Source organism: Thalassophryne amazonica, chromosome 7, assembly GCF_902500255.1.
Source record: "Thalassophryne amazonica chromosome 7, fThaAma1.1, whole genome shotgun sequence".
NCBI classification, from domain to species: domain Eukaryota; kingdom Metazoa; phylum Chordata; class Actinopteri; order Batrachoidiformes; family Batrachoididae; genus Thalassophryne; species Thalassophryne amazonica.
This window is the reverse complement of record NC_047109.1, coordinates 51,707,217-51,724,060: the sequence shown is the minus strand read 5'-3', so window position 1 is coordinate 51,724,060 and position 16,844 is coordinate 51,707,217. Positions and strand designations below refer to the sequence as shown.

General features: G+C 43.0%; 1 protein-coding gene across 1 annotated transcript in view; it reads right to left on the bottom strand.

Annotated features, from left to right (window-relative positions):
• drd2l (dopamine receptor D2 like) overlaps window positions 1–16,844 on the bottom strand; it is a 115,731-nt gene that overhangs the window by 51,193 nt on the left and 47,694 nt on the right. The window contains 2 exon segments of the mRNA XM_034174143.1: window positions 4,430–4,541; window positions 5,513–5,896. Of these exon segments, the coding sequence (XP_034030034.1) occupies window positions 4,430–4,541; window positions 5,513–5,869 (469 nt within the window). The 5' untranslated portion in view covers window positions 5,870–5,896.

The window sequence follows — 16,844 nt, the reverse complement described above, 5'->3', positions numbered from 1 at the left end:
TGGTCCAGCCCTCTCGTCGGAATTCCTTTGTCTGAGATGTTGCTGAGAGACTGACGCTGTGCTTGAACAAAATGTTTTCAAAAACTGTGAGGCACATCTGAGTGGACACCATTCGAGAAATTCAGCTGGTTTTCTGTGAAAATTTTAACGGCTGATGAGAGATTTTGGATTGTTTCTATCGCTGTAAGGACTTCCCACGGAGCGGGACGTCGCGCAGCGCTCCGAGGCAACGTCATCATCCTGTTTCAAACTGAAAACCTCCAAATTTAAGCCTCTGTTGACCCAGGACGTTGTGAGAGAACAGAGAACTTTCAGAAGAGGTCAGAATCAGCAGTGTATCCAGACATTCTACTGTTAAAGGAGATTTTTTTTATTGAAAGACGTGTGGACGGATTGGTGCGTCGGTTCGCAGCCGGCGCAGCGCGCCCGCCACAGGAAAAACACCTCCATTGGAAGCCTTAAGGACAAGTTGGAACATGCCCTGCTGTTAAACAATTTCCCCAGATACTCACTCAACTGAAAGCCACCAAAAGCCGCCTAGATTTTACAAATGGTTATCAACACGGAGGTGTTATATATATATATATATATATATATGTATACACACACATACATACATATATAAAGACGTGCGGAGAAATTCACGCATCGGGACGGAGCCGCAATAGCGTGCAACAAAAAGCACGTCTGTGTTGGAAACCATTCGAAAGATTCAGACGGCTTTCGGTGGCTTTTCATTCGAGTGAGTATCCGAGAAATTGTGTAACAGCTGGGCATGTCACAACTTGTCCTGTAAGACTTCCAACATGGACGTGCTTTTTGTTGCACGCCATTGCGGCTCCGTCCCGGCGCGTAAATTCCTCCGCACGTCTTTCATTACAAAATCTCCTGTAACAGTGGAATGTGCCGCAAAAGTGTTGATGTCCAACTCTTCTGCAATTTCTCTGGTAGACAGACGACGTCCCGGATCAACACAGCCTTCACTTTGGAAATGATCTGGTCGCTTCAGCCTGTCGATGGCCGCTCGGAGCGCCCTCTGCCGCTGTGGGCCGTCTTGAATCCGGTTGTAACGCTCCTTAATCTGTGTGACGCCCAGAGTATCCTCACCGAAAGCCATCTGAATCTTCCGAATGGTTTCCACCTGGCTGTCTCTCACAGTTTCTGGAAAAATTTGATTCAGCGCTGCTCCAATCGCTCAGCCATTTCCCTGACAATAAAAATCCGATGAGGGGGTGGACCAGTGCTCACTCAAAGCCTGCCCACAGGCGAATGACGCAACCGACAGGCGTGAAAAAACTCACATGCGCACGAAGGTTCAAGCTTCGCTGATGCAAGCGCACATGATTCAAATCTATATAGTTTTTAAAAAAAAATAAAAAGGTCGGATAGTTTTGTAACAGACATCATATATATATATATATATATATATATATATATATATATATATATATATATATATATATATATATATATATATATATATATACACACACACACACACACACACATACATACATACAGTGAGGAAAATAAGTATTTGAACACCCTGCGGTTTTCTAAGTTCTCCCACTTAGAAATCATGGAAGGATCTAAAATTTTCATCTTAGGTGCATGTCCACTGTGAGAGACATAATATATATATATAAAAAAAAAATACGGAAATCACAATGTATGATTTTTTTTATAATTTATTCGTATGTTACTGCTGCAAATAAGTATTTGAACACCTGTGAAAATCAATGTTAATATTTGGTACAGTAGCCTTTGTTTGCAATTACAGAAGTCAAACGTTTCCTGTAGTTTTTCACCAGGTTTGCACACACTGCAGCAGGGATTTTGGTCCACTCCTCCATACAGATCTTCTCTAGATCTTTCAGGTTTGGAGTTTCAGCTCCCTCCAAAGATTTTCTATAGAGTTCAGGTCTGGAGACTGGCCAGGCCACTCCAGGACCTTGAAATGTTTCTTACGAAGCCCCTCCTTAGTTGCCCTGGCTGTGTGTTTGGGGTCATTGTCATGCTGGAAGACCCTGCCATGACTCATGTTCAATGCTCTTACTGAGGGAAGGAGGTTGTTTGCCAAAATCTTGCAATACATGACCCTATCCATCCTCCCTTCAATACGGTGCAGTCGTCCTGTCCCCTTTGCAGAAGAGCACCCCCAGAGTATGATGTTTCCACCCCATGCTTCACGGTTGGGATGTTTTCTTGGGGTTGTTCTCATCTTCTAAACATGGCAAGTGGAGTTGATCCCAAAAAGCTTTATTTTGGTATCATCTGACCACATGACCTTCTCCCATGCCTCCTCTGGATCATCCAGATGGTCACTGGTGAACATCAAACGGGCCTGGACATGTGGCTGGCTTGAGCAGGGGGACCTTGGTGCCCTGCAGGATTTTAAACCATGACAGCATCATGTGTTACTAATGTAATCTTTGTGACTGTGGTCCCAGCTCTCTTCAGGTCATTGACCAGGTCCTCCTGTGTAGTTCTGAGCTTTCTCAGAACCATCCTTACCCCACAAAGTGAGATCTTGCATGGAATCCCAGACCAAGGGAGACTGACAGTCATCTTCCACTTTCTAATAAATAATCATAACAGTGGTTGTCTTCTACCAAGCTGCTTGCCTGTTGTTCTGTAGTCCATCCCAGCCTTGTGCAGGTCTACAGTTTTGTCCCTGGTGTCCTTAGACATCTCTTTGGTCTTGGCTATGGTGGACAGGCTGGAGTGTGATTGATTGAGTGTGTGAACAGGTGTCTTTTACACAGGTAACAAGTTCAAACAGGTGCAATTAATACAGGTAAAGAGTGCAGAATAAGAGGGCTTCTTAAAGAAAAATTATCAGGTCTGTGAGAGCCAGAATTCTTGCTGGTTGGTTGGTGTTCAAATAATTATTTGCAATAGTAACATACAAATAAATTATTTTAAAAAATCATACATTGTGATTTCCGGATTTTTTTTAGATTATGTCTATCACAGTGGACGTGCACCTAAGATGAAAATTTCAGACCCCTCCATGATTTCTAAGTGGGAGAACTTGCAAAACTGCAGGGTGTTCAAATACTCATTTTCACTGTATATATATATATATATATATATATATATATATATATATATATATATATATGCAAAATGTACCATTTTATATGTTATAGAGGTGAAGAAGAAGAGTGCAGGCAGGGTGGAGTGTGTGAAGAAAAGTGGGAGGAGTGATTTGTGACAATATCTGCAAGAGTTTAGGGGAATGTTTACAAGACAGCAGTGAGACCAGCTACAGCTTAGAGATGGTGGCACTAACAAAAAGACAGCACACAGAGCTGGAGGTTGTCATGATTTGAGGAGGCATGGCACAGAAGGTAGATGGACACAAATGCAAAACTCACAGACAACAGCGTAGGAGTAATAAAATGCTTAATCTGGGAATCAGGCAGGGGTTCGGTACACAGTTTGACAGTCGGAGAGGCGGAGGTACAGGCAGGTATCAGGCGAAGGCGTGGTCAAAAAAGAAGCACAGTTCAGTACACAGAGACAAAGTTCATGGGTTGAGGCAAGAGCAAGGTCAAAATAACAGTCAAAACATGGCAAGGCAAAACAGGGCAATGACAAAAGGTTGGAAGAAGGACTAGACACAGAGGGCTTAAATACATGGCAGACAATCAAGGAGTAATGTGACACAGGTGAGGAGAAGCATTCAAGGAGGGGGCATGCATGTACGAGACAAAGTTGAGAAACAACTGGTGAAAGACAGCTAAACAAAGGTCGGGGAAGACAGTGGATCAAAGAAGGGGAACCATAACAGGAGCCAGGACAGGGCAGAACTGTGACAGAGGTGGCAGAGCTGAAGATGTTGTGATTCTCTTTGGGATTGACAAGACTGGACAAGATAAGGAATGAACATATCAGAGGGACAGCACAAGTGGGATGGTTTGGAGACAAAGTTAGAAAGGCGAGATTGAGATGTGCAGAGGAGGGACTCAGGGTATACAGTTGTGCTCATAGGTTTACATACCCAGGCCATATTTCAGAGAATATGAATAACACAAAACCTTTTTTCCCCACTCATGGTTAGTGATTGTGTGAAGCCATTAATTTACAGAGCAGCTGAAAAAAGAAGAAGATGGTAAGATCCAGAAAATACCCCTGGTCCTCAGAGGGTGAATATTGAAAAGAAGAGGAATAAGAACAGCAGCAATGAAATCCCACAATGAATTCACTGAAATTTTTACAAGTACGTTTTGCAAATGTTGCACTGGATTAAAAAAAAATATATATACAAATATCAAGTTGCTGAAACATTTGTCATCAATTAAATACTGCTGCAGGTGAATTCTGGAGTGAAATAGGATGGGACATAGTGTTAAGTGAATTAATAGATAACATGGCAAGAAACACTGTTAAAGATTAAAGAATAAAGTGAACTGAAAAAGAGGGCACCTGTCGATGCTGATGGCACAGAGGTTGAGGATGCTGGCAGTGCACATCATGACATCCAGTGTCAGCAGAATATCACAGTGGATAAGACTGAAGTGCCATTCTCCCACCACCTTTAAAACAGCAAACAAGAATTGTTCTTTGACTGAAGGACATTTCTTTTCCAGTTTTATAGCTTTCAAGGATTTGTATGTGTCAACTGGTGTTTTAGTAGTTGTAGTAATAGTTGTTGTAGTAGTTCTTCTTCCTCCTTCTTGCACAAAGGAGGAAGAAGAAGGCCCAGAATTGTCCGCACTGACAAAACCCTCATCACTGACATGCAGCAGCCCAAGGAGGAAGAAAAAGATCACAAACCCACTCCCAATGAAGAAATCACTGTTCAGAATAGTCTGCACTGAAGGATCCCTCAAATCAAAATTGAGTTTTATACAGTAGTCTAAATTTTCAGGGTCCACAAATCGACGGTGAGTAAAGACGAAATGCAACTTACGGGAACGTGAGTTAACGAGGTTTACATGTACTATCAACACTGTGACCCCTGAAACACCTCAGATGTGTTGCAGGTGCATGGCACCTGCGTTGGGTGTTGATTTTAATTTTGTCTGGGGTCCCCTGCTAGAGCTGTTGCCCCCGCGACCCGATCTCAGATAAGCAGTTGAAGATGAGTGATGTTGACAGATTACAGCTCCCTGCATGAGAGAAGCATACCAAACATATCTCGTGATGAGCCTGCCACAGACCTCTAGAGCACAGACTGTGAATACTTTCCAGATGCACTGTATGTGAACTAGTTTTACCATGAATGTCGTGAGACAGTTAAGTTAGACAAATATGTAAAAAAGAAGGAAATCCTGAAGAGGCCACAAAAAAGAAGGTTCTGTGCTATAGTATTCCCCACCCATCATGTGACACTGATGTAATTCATTGTCATTAACTGCAGAAATGGAAAACCCTGGCTTCAGCAAGAAAGGTCCTTCCACATATTTGTTCATTCCACCCATTAAACCAGCTGATTCTGATTAAATCGACTCTTCAGGCAGGTGGGAGTGTGACCCACAAAGAGAGGAAAAATGCATGCACACACCTCCAGGTAGACACCCCAGGGCATAACCAATATGGCCAGCAGCAGGTCAGATACAGCCAGGGAAACGATGAGGTAGTTGGTTGTGGTCTGCAGAGCTCGTTCCCGCGACACTGCCACACACACCAGCATGTTACCGAACACCACGCAGAATATCAGGAGCACCAGCAGCACAGCGTAGAAGTTGTAAGGTGGAGAGGAAGCTGATGCAGAACCGGTACAGTTAGGGGAGGTGGTGGTGGGGAAGGACACCGGGGAGGAAGGGGGCTCATGGGTGATAAAGAGGGAGAAATTATGATGAACAGGGGAGGGAGAAAAGGTGAGAGGGGAGTTCTCATTGGACTCATTGAGTAAAGTCATGATCTCATTCCTCTTGACATGGCCAGCCTGAAAATTGAGGAAGAGGAGAACAATACAGTCTTCAGGACTCATTTCAGTGTTTCGCAATATATCCAGCAAAAAATGAGCTGTCAAGATTGACAACAGAAGGAAATTAAATACTTTATCAAACGCCCAGAGGCTTGGATATTTGTCTCCAATCTCATGAGACAATCAATACCACTGCACACTGCCTACATGTGCACAACTACTTAAGGCCAAGGGCAATTGATTTTATGCTGACCGCAAGAGGAGTAAAAGATTTGTACAATCCACAGTGCCGAGGCTTGGTTGTTGGAAAACATTGACAGGAAAAAGCATCTAAGCACTGTCTTAGGGAGTCGACTGTCAACATCTCAGCTTTAGACAAAGTTCAGGTTAAAGGAATACTCCCCTGAAAGTATTAATCACCAACAGGTACCAGATATTACAATAATAAATGACTTTCAAATGTCTACATTCTGACCCTTGACCAGGATAATTTTGTTGTATCTAATGCAGCTCTCCAACCTCTCTAACAATTTTTCAGCACAAATCAGTGAGGTAGTTGAGTAATCTGGCTAACAAACCAACTGGCAAAGATGGGCAAGAAGTATCCAATGCAAGAAGAAATTTCTCTACAGAACAGCCCAGTTCAGTGTTGAACCCTGTGGTCAGTTAAAGCTAACAGTAATTCCAAGCTGCATGAGTGAATCAAATCTGTACATTAGATCAGAAAACTGTACATTAGATCAGAAAAGAGAAATGATCGACAATTTGTCTAACAGGTAGCTCAAGTGGGATAAGAAGTCGGGCTACCAATATGTAGACCTGGGTTCAAGTGCCAAGAATAATAGTGAACTTGTTTTAGTTGGTGATTTAAATTGGGATTGGCTTCAAGCAGTATCTGAGGATTTTAAATGTTTCTGTGATTATATTAATCTTACCAGGTGGTAAATTTACGCACTCAGCCAAGCCTCAAAAGCCCTGAGAAGTCTATCTTGATTGATTTGATTTTGACGAATGTTCCTCATAAATTCTCATCTTTTGGTGTTTTCTGCAATGATATAAGTGACCACTGTGTTGTTGCTGCTATTAGAAACATCAGAATCAGAAATGTTTTATTGCCATATGAGTGAACAAGTTCACAACATTAGGAAATTGCTGCGGTACTTGGTGCTAACATAAAAAAAAGAGTAGTAAAACAAGTAATATATAATAAAACTTAACACTATAGCAATGTTACAAAATATACAGAATGTATGAGCTAAGATAAATAAATGGTGATGATAAATGGTGATAGCAACAATCTAGAGTTATAAAAGTTCTTGTTGATGAGGCTAACAGCAGAGGGGAAAAAAACTGTTCTTATGGCGGGAGGTTCTGGTCTGAAGGGACCGTAGCCTCCTGCCTGAGGGGTGGAGGTCAAAAAGGCTATATCCAGGGTGAGAAGGATCGGCTCTGATCCGACCTGAACGCCCCAGTGTCCTGGAGGTGTACAGGTCTTGAAGAGGTGGAAGGTTGCAGCCAATCACTTTCTCAGCAGAGCGTATAATGCACTGTAGTCTCTGTATGTCCCTGGTGGTGGCTCCAGCATACCATATGGTGATGGAGGTGGTGAGGATGGACTCGATGATGGCAGTGTAAACCTGCACCATGATCCTTGCTGGCAGGTTGAATTTCTTCAACTGCCGCAGGAAGTACATCCTCTGCTGGGCCTTCTTGACAACAGAAGTAATGGTGGACTCCCACCTGAGGTCCTGGGTTAAGCCCAGGTTACACAGAGACGGTTTTGTCGGCAGGTAGTACGTAGACCGAAGTTCGCGGTAGTTCCGGCTGTTTTCGCTGTGGGAAGGGGCAGAGCATTTCGCCGGCGTTTTGAGCACCATACTAGCCGCAAATACGCGGATAAAACGCAGCTAAATCCGCAGAATAAAGCGGCGTTTTGACGCCGTAGCATTCGGCACACGTCAGGCAACGGGGGTTAATACCCAGTTCTATCCTTTACAATCGCAGGTTAAGACGGCCGTGAGAACGGCAGTGTTCTGCTGCCGCCGATAATGCCCTGTGTACCGCTGGATTTATCCAGGCAAATCCTGCGTTACAGGAACTTTTGCATATAGGCAAAATTTGCATTCAGAGTATAATAGGCTGAAGCAGCTGTCACTGCAGGGGGAGGGAGCTCATCTCTCAGCCTTTTATTCTCCTTTCCTTTTCCCCTCCTCAAGGTGTTGCTCGTCTCCACTACAGGGCTCTCCTCTGCTTCTGAACCAGACCTCTTGGTAAGTCCTTGCCGCTGCCAATTTTCTTTTAGGAGGCATACTGGAGCTTCTCTGCAAAAATATCTGGAGCTGGCCGCGAGTGAGAGGCCTGCATGCAGCGCGCTAGCGTTTTTATATTGATCACCGCCTATCAGCCGTTTGGAACGCCGTTAACCGGGAGGTGGCGTTTAGAACGTCGTACTGTCCGCTAGCGCCGCCATTTTGTCTGCCTCTGTCGCCGGTTAAAACGCCTTTGAGGATGCCGATGTGGGCTCTATCGCCGTTTTACACGCCGTTGATTAGGGATACAACGCCGGCCGCCAATTACGGCGGTGTAAACTGCGGCACTACAGGAAGCGGCAGGATGAAACGGCGATTAAAAAGTATCAAACGCCGTTGTTCGCGTTGTCTCCCTCGTCACGCGAATTCTCCGGGAGCGCTCCCGGAATTATTCGACATGTTGAATAATTTTTTCGACGATTCCCGGTAAAGCTGGAACTAAGCCACGCCCCCTAGTGCCGGCGTTGACAACGGCGTTTGATCCTTAAGACGGCCAAAAACTCTTCCGGGACGCTTCCAGGAGCTCTTACCGTCTATGTGTAAACGGGGCTTTAGAGTGATTCCCAGGTGTGAGGTGACCAAACATGAAGGTGTCCAAATCAAGACCTTGCATTATTAATAAGGCAACTCTTAAACATTTTAATGAACGAGCATATCACCACGATTTGTGCAATTTTGATTGGAAAAAAATAAGACTATCCCTAATGTAGGGATAGTTTGGACATTCTTTAGGGCCCCTTCACACATAACACGATTGAAGCCAAATGGCGCACAAAGGAGGAGTCGTATGCCACTTGTGAAAAATCAGAGCAGCCTCAAACACCTCCTACATCAGTCACCACAACCATTCAGGCACAGCACATGCACTCTACATTTGTGTGCCATTCACAGCGGAAACCCATTCGTACAGCAGGCAAGATGAGGTCGCACTGCCATCTGATAATGCTCACTGCATTCGCACGGTGTGTCGAAGGCAGGTCGGACATATCGTGCCGCAGCCAAGGAGCTGAACAAAATCATTGGCCATGTCGAACTGTAGCTGGATGGCGCAATCGAGGCAGTCTTCACACCTGTGGCCAAATGTCGGTGAATCCCGAAGAAGTGGCCATTCGACCCACTCTCGGCCGAAGCCGTCAAAGTCCAGGTGCCACCCACAAACATCCAACACCACTAGCAGGACACTTAGAAAAGGCAGGGCTATTCACACAGCCGGCACAAGAGTAGAGTGCAGGCAATCACTTTCGAGCTGGCTGTGCGAATGGCCCCACATTTTCTAAGTGCCCCATGAGTGTGCCATTACCAAGCAACACACATGGCATGCAGGTGCCCCCCCCCACACACACCATAATCCAACATTGTCAGGTGCAGCTGAGGTCGCCAGAGTGCGATTGCTGTCCACCACAGTGTGCATCTGGACGAATGTAATGTCCAGCTGGAACAGCTGACTGCTATGTACTCACAACTCAGTTGGAGAACATATGTCGTGCCATGAACAACACTCCATGCAGTGTGGGCAGGCTCTCATGCTCATGCTGATAATTATGTACATACAAGTTCACACAGGCCTCCCAATGTACGCTGGTCAATCTTTCAACTTTGTACCTTTCTCTGTTCAGAAGTTCAGAATGCCCTTAAAGTTCTAGATCAGGGGTTACCTGCCCTGCATGTTTTCTAACTCTCCCTGTTCCACTCTCAGGCAATTAACTCTATCAGGTGTGCTCAGCCAATCAAGAAATGGAAAAAAACACTTAAAAAAAAATCAGGTGTGACTTGAGTAGGTAGACTTGGAAAACTTGCAGCACAGATGCCCTCCAAGAACGGGGTTGGTGACCCCTGCTCTAGATAATAGAAAATCATCTGCACCTGATTTCATTGATCCTTACTTTTTGAAGCTGGCAGTTGATTTTGTAGAGGAGCCTCCTGCATATCTTTTTAACCTCACATTGGAAAATAATCAAATTCCCTTAGTATGGAAATCAGCTTTTGTTCTCCCTTTATTATAAGGTATTGACTGGCGATTTTAACTAATTATAGGTCAATATCTAATCATCACTGCTGGCCAAATTTCTTGAAGCTCTTGTGAGTGAACAAGTTAAGGGGTTTTAGCATTCAAATGTCACGTTATCAGAATATCAATCAGGTTTCAGGAAAAAAAAAGTCACAGTACCATCAAAGCTGCAATGAAGGTGATAAATTACATTATTGTTGCATTAGACAAGAAACAACACTGTGCATCACGTTTTATTGATTTGTCAAAAATGTTTGACACTGTTGACCATGATATTTAAAAACGTAGAATCCTTCAGTCGGGACTCTCGGAGCAAGCAGTCGCTTGGTTCTCAAACTACCTCAGTGACAGGACTCTGTGCATTAAATATGAAGCTCTGTGTTCTGAATTTGTTACTGTCCACAAGGGGGTGCCGCAGGGTTCTGCATTGGTCCCTTTTTATTTATTATTTATACAAATGTTTTGGGCACTAATGTGTCAGATTATATGCATTTTCATGCTGATGACAGTTATCTATTGCTGTGGTTCAACTCTTGTCCAGGCCATTGAATCCCTGCAGAAAGCTTTTGTTGCTGTCCAACACTCATTTCATCTGAAACTAGTTCTCAATGTGGATAAAACTAAGCTGATGTTTTCCCAATTCTAAGAAGTGGCCACAAATGACTCCCTCAGTGACCACTCTAGAGGGAAATGACATAAAGGTGGTTCACATATATAAATACCCGGGTGTTTTGATTGATGACTCTCACTTTCAAGCTGCATGTGGAACAACTTGTGAAGAAGTTGAGGCTTAAATTGGGTTTTTATTTTTAAACCAAGCTGTGTATTTCTTTTAAGGTAAAAAAAAAAAAAAAACAAACACCTTTTTTTTAATCTGTGTTGGATTATGGAGATCATTTATATATGAATGGTTCTGCTCAATGTTTTTGCACAGTAGATACTGTTTACCGTGCTTCTCTGAAGTCCATTACAAACTGCAAAGTATTGATACACCAATGTGAATTATACTCTTGGGTGGGATGACCTACTCTGGCCACCAGAAGGATCAGTCGTTGGTATACTTTTATATGTAAAGCAATACTCAGACTGTTGCCTTCCTAAATTTGTACCTTAATTGTTAAGAGAAGATTACTTGTTGCTTTCTGTTCTATATGCCCGTAATGAATTGGGTAAGAGGGCTTTTGTCCACTTGGCCCGCTTGGAATATGTTGCAAGAGGAGTGGAAATTAACAGCATTAATTTCACTGAGCACTTTTTAATCCAAAGAGCACTTGAGGCCAACTCCATAACATGCTCTTCTTGCTTTTCATCTTTTTATTTGTCTTTTGTTTGTGTAATTGTTTTTTGTATTTGCTGCTGCCTGTCTTGGCCAGGTCTCCCTTGAAAAAGAGGTTCTTAATCTCAGTTGATCATAAAATAAAGTATATTTTATTTATCAATTCAGATTTTATAAATACTATGACTAATGAACCCTACTAAAATAGTTAGCTATTGTTATTTGGGAGAGATTCTTCATTAATTTATGAGATTTGCTAAAGTATATATATTTAAGTACGTTTACTTACAAATGGTATTTACTATTTGTCATAAATGGTAAGTAAATGATGTACTGCAGCTCTGCAAAAGTACAGTTGCATGAGTAAACTGTTGGGAAACCTTTAAAAGATCGCACAGAGGATATATGACAGATACTCCATCTTTTCCTCCACTCTCTTATCTGTACCACACAGGGGCTGACTTACATCACTTCAACAATCAGGATGTGCAGAAGCATGACCCCCCCCTCCCCCCATTAAATGTGTAAAAAATGAGGTGTTTTCCAGGATGTTTCAAGGATGAAATTTCTTATCACTTCGAAGGTCATAAAAGTAATTTAGTAGCATTTCTAATATCTCAGACCTCCAATTCACACCATCCATCATGTCTGTCTGCATTCTTGGCTCTGCAATCTGGTTTTCTGATCAGGAGCCATCAAAACAAGATGAGTCTCACGAATTACAATTTCTGCAGCTGACCTTGCATAACTGGCAACAGCACAGTAAAAAAAAAAACATTATTCTTGAAGACAGAGGCCGCAAACAAGCGTACTGAGGGTTGGATATGGCCCATGAGCCAGAGGATCATGGCTCACAGCAGGACCTACAATTAAATCTTATTAAATACACTTCAGGTGATCATAAGAAGGCTGACAAAATCTTGGGGAAGAATAATTGCTGTGCTGTCACTCTGACCTACGTTTAGTCCTTCAACATCAGTTAGAGCCAGGTCTGATTCTGGATTCTCTCTCTCCCACACTCTCTGTGTGTGTGTCTCTATAAGATGATCCAGCGTATATCTGGATACATAGGCTATGAAACAATTCAGGGATGATAATGTTTATTATGGAAAGATTTAATTCACTGCAATACGATGCAATCAATTCAAATTTATGGTTCATGAAAACATAAGTTTTCCAGGAAAAAAACAGAATAAGCCAAAAATGCTGCTTATCTTCCAATACACATTTCATAAAAGACCAGGGAATCTCAACTATTTATGTTACCTTGTGACATAGGAGTAAAAAGGAAGACAAAATATACAATTTACAACTACACCAAGCCAAGTCAAATCACGTATGAGAGCATCTGCTGGTGGCATCACTGCTCCTGGATGGCAACAACCCAGGGAAGCAACTAATCCATCTCCACCACATACAGATCCACTTCTGACTGACAAAATATTGTAGTCCAAGGTAAACACCAAAGTCTCAAAACTATACAGTAAGAGAGGAAACATTAGAACCATAAGGTCTTTCACCTTAAATCTCCTGCAAAGATGTAGGCATCTCCAAACACCTCTTTCCACTGACCTCATGACTTCATAGGCTCTTCACAAGCATCTCCTGATCTCAGAGGTCAAGGACCCAGACACATGAATGTCATTGCATTCATAAGAAAAGTGTCCAAAATATCAATGTAAACTTGTGCATTTATTGATGATGTAATGACACCCATCTCCCCAGTGCCTTTACCTGACATGCAGCCCCATATCATCAATGACTGTGGAAATTTACATGTTCTCTTCAGGCAGTCATCTTTATAAATCTCATTGGAACAGCACCAAACAAAAGTTCCAGCATCATCACCTTGCCCAATGCAGATTCGAGATTCATCACTGAATATGACTTTCATCCAGTCATCCACAGTCCACGATTGCTTTTCCTTAACCCATTGTAACCTTGTTTTTTTCTGTTTAGGTGTTAATGATGCTTTTGTTTAACTTTTCTGTATGTAAATCCCATTTCCTTTAGGCGGTTTCTTACAGTTCAGTCACAGACGTTGACTCCAGTTTCCTCCCATTCGTTCCTCATTTGTTTTGTTGTGCATTTTCGATTTTTGAGACATATTGCTTTAAGTTTTCTGTCTTCACGCTTTGATGTCTTCCTTGGTCTACCAGTATGTTTGCCTTTAACAACCTTCCCATGTTGTTTGTATTTGGTCCAGAGTTTAGACACAGCTGACTGTGAACAACCAACATCTTTTGCAACATTGCGTGATGATTTACCCTCTTTTAAGAGTTTGATAATCCTCTCCTTTGTTTCAATTGACATCTCTCGTGTTGGAGCCATGATTCATGTCAGTCCACTTGGTGCAACAGCTCTCCAAGGTGTGATCACTCCTTTTTAGATGTAGACTAACGAGCAGATCTGATTTGATGCAGGTGTTAGTTTTGGAGATGAAAATTTACAGGGTGATTCCATAATTTATTCCTCAGAATTGAGTGAGTCCATATTTTTTTCCCTCTGCTTGGTCTAAAAAAGTAACCGTTACTGACTGCCACAATTATTTTTCCTGATTTCTTATAGTGTTTCTTAAAGCCAGAAAGTTGCCATTTGAAATGACTTTAGTTTTGTGTCATGTCTGTGATCTGCTTTTTTTTCTAAAAAATTAAACAACTGAATGAACATCCTCCGAGGCCGGTGATTCCATAATTATTGCCAGGGGTTATATTATGTGGTAAGTTAGTATTTTATCATTGAAGGTGATACGGTGGAACCAGAAAAAATGGGGACACAAGGATTTGAATGAGTTTGACTAGGAAACACAAAACGTATCCACAATATTTTGCTTTGGCATTAGAAAGGTTTTTCTACAAAATGTGTTTTGAAAACATTTAAGTTTGAACTCTCCCAATCATCTTAACAAAATGTTTTCAGAACATTACAGTAAGATGTTCTATGAATGTTTTCCTAAGATCACAACAGAATGTTTTAGGACAATGTTTGACAGATACTTCCCAGATGGTTTGAAACAGTCATTTTGTTTGGTATCAGGGCAGAGACGTATTTATTTGATTTAAAGTAGCAAGTGTTATTTCTGAAAAAGGAGGATCTACTAAATATTGACATTTTTTTCTGTTGGGGTGCCCAAATTTATGCACCTGCCAAATTTTGCTTAATGAATTATTGCACACTTTCTGTAAATCCTATAAACGTCATTTCACTTCTCAAATAACACTTTGTTTGTCTGCTATATGATATATTTAACTGAAATTGCTGATCCAAATAACCAATGATTTATAAAGGAAAATCATGGAAATCATCAGGGGTGCCCAAACATTTCCCTACAACTGTATATAATACAACATCTAAAACTGAAGTCCGTTATCTATGATTTTTGGAGTCGCTCTCATTGTCCCGGGAAAACTGGAAAACATAACTCAACAGAAGACTCCATTAAATTTTGGAGGTGAGCTATGTTTGATTTTTTATTTTTCGATTTTCCTCTGATGTCACCCTTAGTCCTCACGTGCTTTTGTTTCTCCAGATTAGTCACACCTGGTCGCAATCAACTGAAGTGTATTTAGTCACATTAGTTTGCTCTCTCTTTGCCAGCTATTTGTTTCAGTGCTTGTCAGCTGCTGCTTTGTCACTCACTGCCTATCACCAACTGTCTAAGTGTCTCCGCTGTCTCCTTTTGGACAGCAATTTTATGTTGTGGATTTTGCACTCTATCTATTGTTGGTTTTTGGTCACTTGGAAGAATTTTGTCTCTGTCTCTAAAGACTAGTTATTTTTTGGAGTTGTGATTTTGGAGTCTCTGTTTTAATTCTTGCCAAAATGGCAGTGACAATTACTTCTTGTGTTTTGGCTAAACTGCTTCTTGAGGTCCAACTCAGTTACTGTGGTTTTAACCATAACAGAAACAGCCAACCAGAATGGGCTTCGCAAGTCACCCCCGTCCTCCCTGCGAGGAAGGATTTTTGTGAACAATTACTTTTATTATATAATTGTCTGCACTGTTGCTCATGTGAGAACCAAGAGAAAAGTGTTTACACAGAAGGCCTGGGATCTTGTTACCACCCACCACTGGGTGTTTGATTTTCACCCAGAACTTTTCTCCTTAGAGGAACTGCCAAGATTGTCTGCCAAAGTGGGTGAATCACCCTAAGGAGCAGTGGCCCCTACCAGTCACAGACATTACGGCACATGTTCTGTTTGAATCAGCTCTTTCTAACGACCACACCGCCCTGCAGCTGCCAACCACTGCTGATGTCATGCTCTCACTGGATTTGGAGTCCCTGGTTTCCAACTCCATCAAGATTAAACAGTTGGTGGAAATGCTTCGGGTTCCTTCCTGTCCTCTGGATCCTGCTGTCTCCTCTTCCTTCATAGCCACGATCAGCTCAGTGTTTTCCAACTCCTCCATTCAGTCCTGCCTCAGCCTGGAGTTCTTTAGTCCTTTTCCTTGGCAGCCCTATCCAGTCCCAACATTCTTATGTCATCTGGATCCCAAGCCCTGCCTCAGCTGGTTCCCTTGCTGCTGTACACAGAACCACCATCAATCATAGTGGACTCGGTCGCTCTTTCCGGGTCACCGCCCCTGGACAACTCCAGTAACCAGGGTGGGGCTCGGAAGAAAGAGGAAAAAGGGCCATGCAAAGGCCATGGAGCACCGGTCTGCTGCTGCCGCCACAGCCATGACCCCTCCCAGTCCTGCCTCAGGGTCAGTCCAGGAGAAGACACCTGGCTTTTCGGAGGAGACATCTCTTGGCTCTGGGGCGGGCATGGGGCTGTGATTTATCTTTCAGGTCCAAATGGTATCCTGCTGATGCATGGACAAAGGTGGGTAAAGATTTCCCTGTCTCCGGTCCTGAAGACATCACGGAGGGGTTTCCTGACACTGCTCCAAGGATGTAATGGGGGCAGGGTTCCCCATCTCCGCCCCTGAGGACATTGTGGAGGGGTCACCGGAGTCTTCTGGGATGCTGCCTCTGGGATCTCGGGTGGTGGCTGTGTTCTCGAATGACTATGATACATGTTTTAAGACAGTAAGCGGGGCTGGCGGATGGTTGGGTGGCACAGAAGTCGAGTTGACCATTTTTACAATGACTGACATTACCGGAGAGTTCTCCATTCTCCCAGGCGACATCAGACATGGAGTCAGCTGCCTCCACTGAAGCAGTCAGCATGGAACAAGCAGTCAGCATGGAACCAGCAGTTAGTGCAGGCCCAGCCACCTCTGCTGAAACAGTCAGCGCAGACCCAGCTGCCTCCACGGCTGCCACGCTGCACTGCTCCTGGCTCCCACACCACTACCAAGCACTATGTCACTTTGGAACTCATCTGCTCTCAGCCTTAGAGGACACAACTCTGCCACATTCAGCTAAG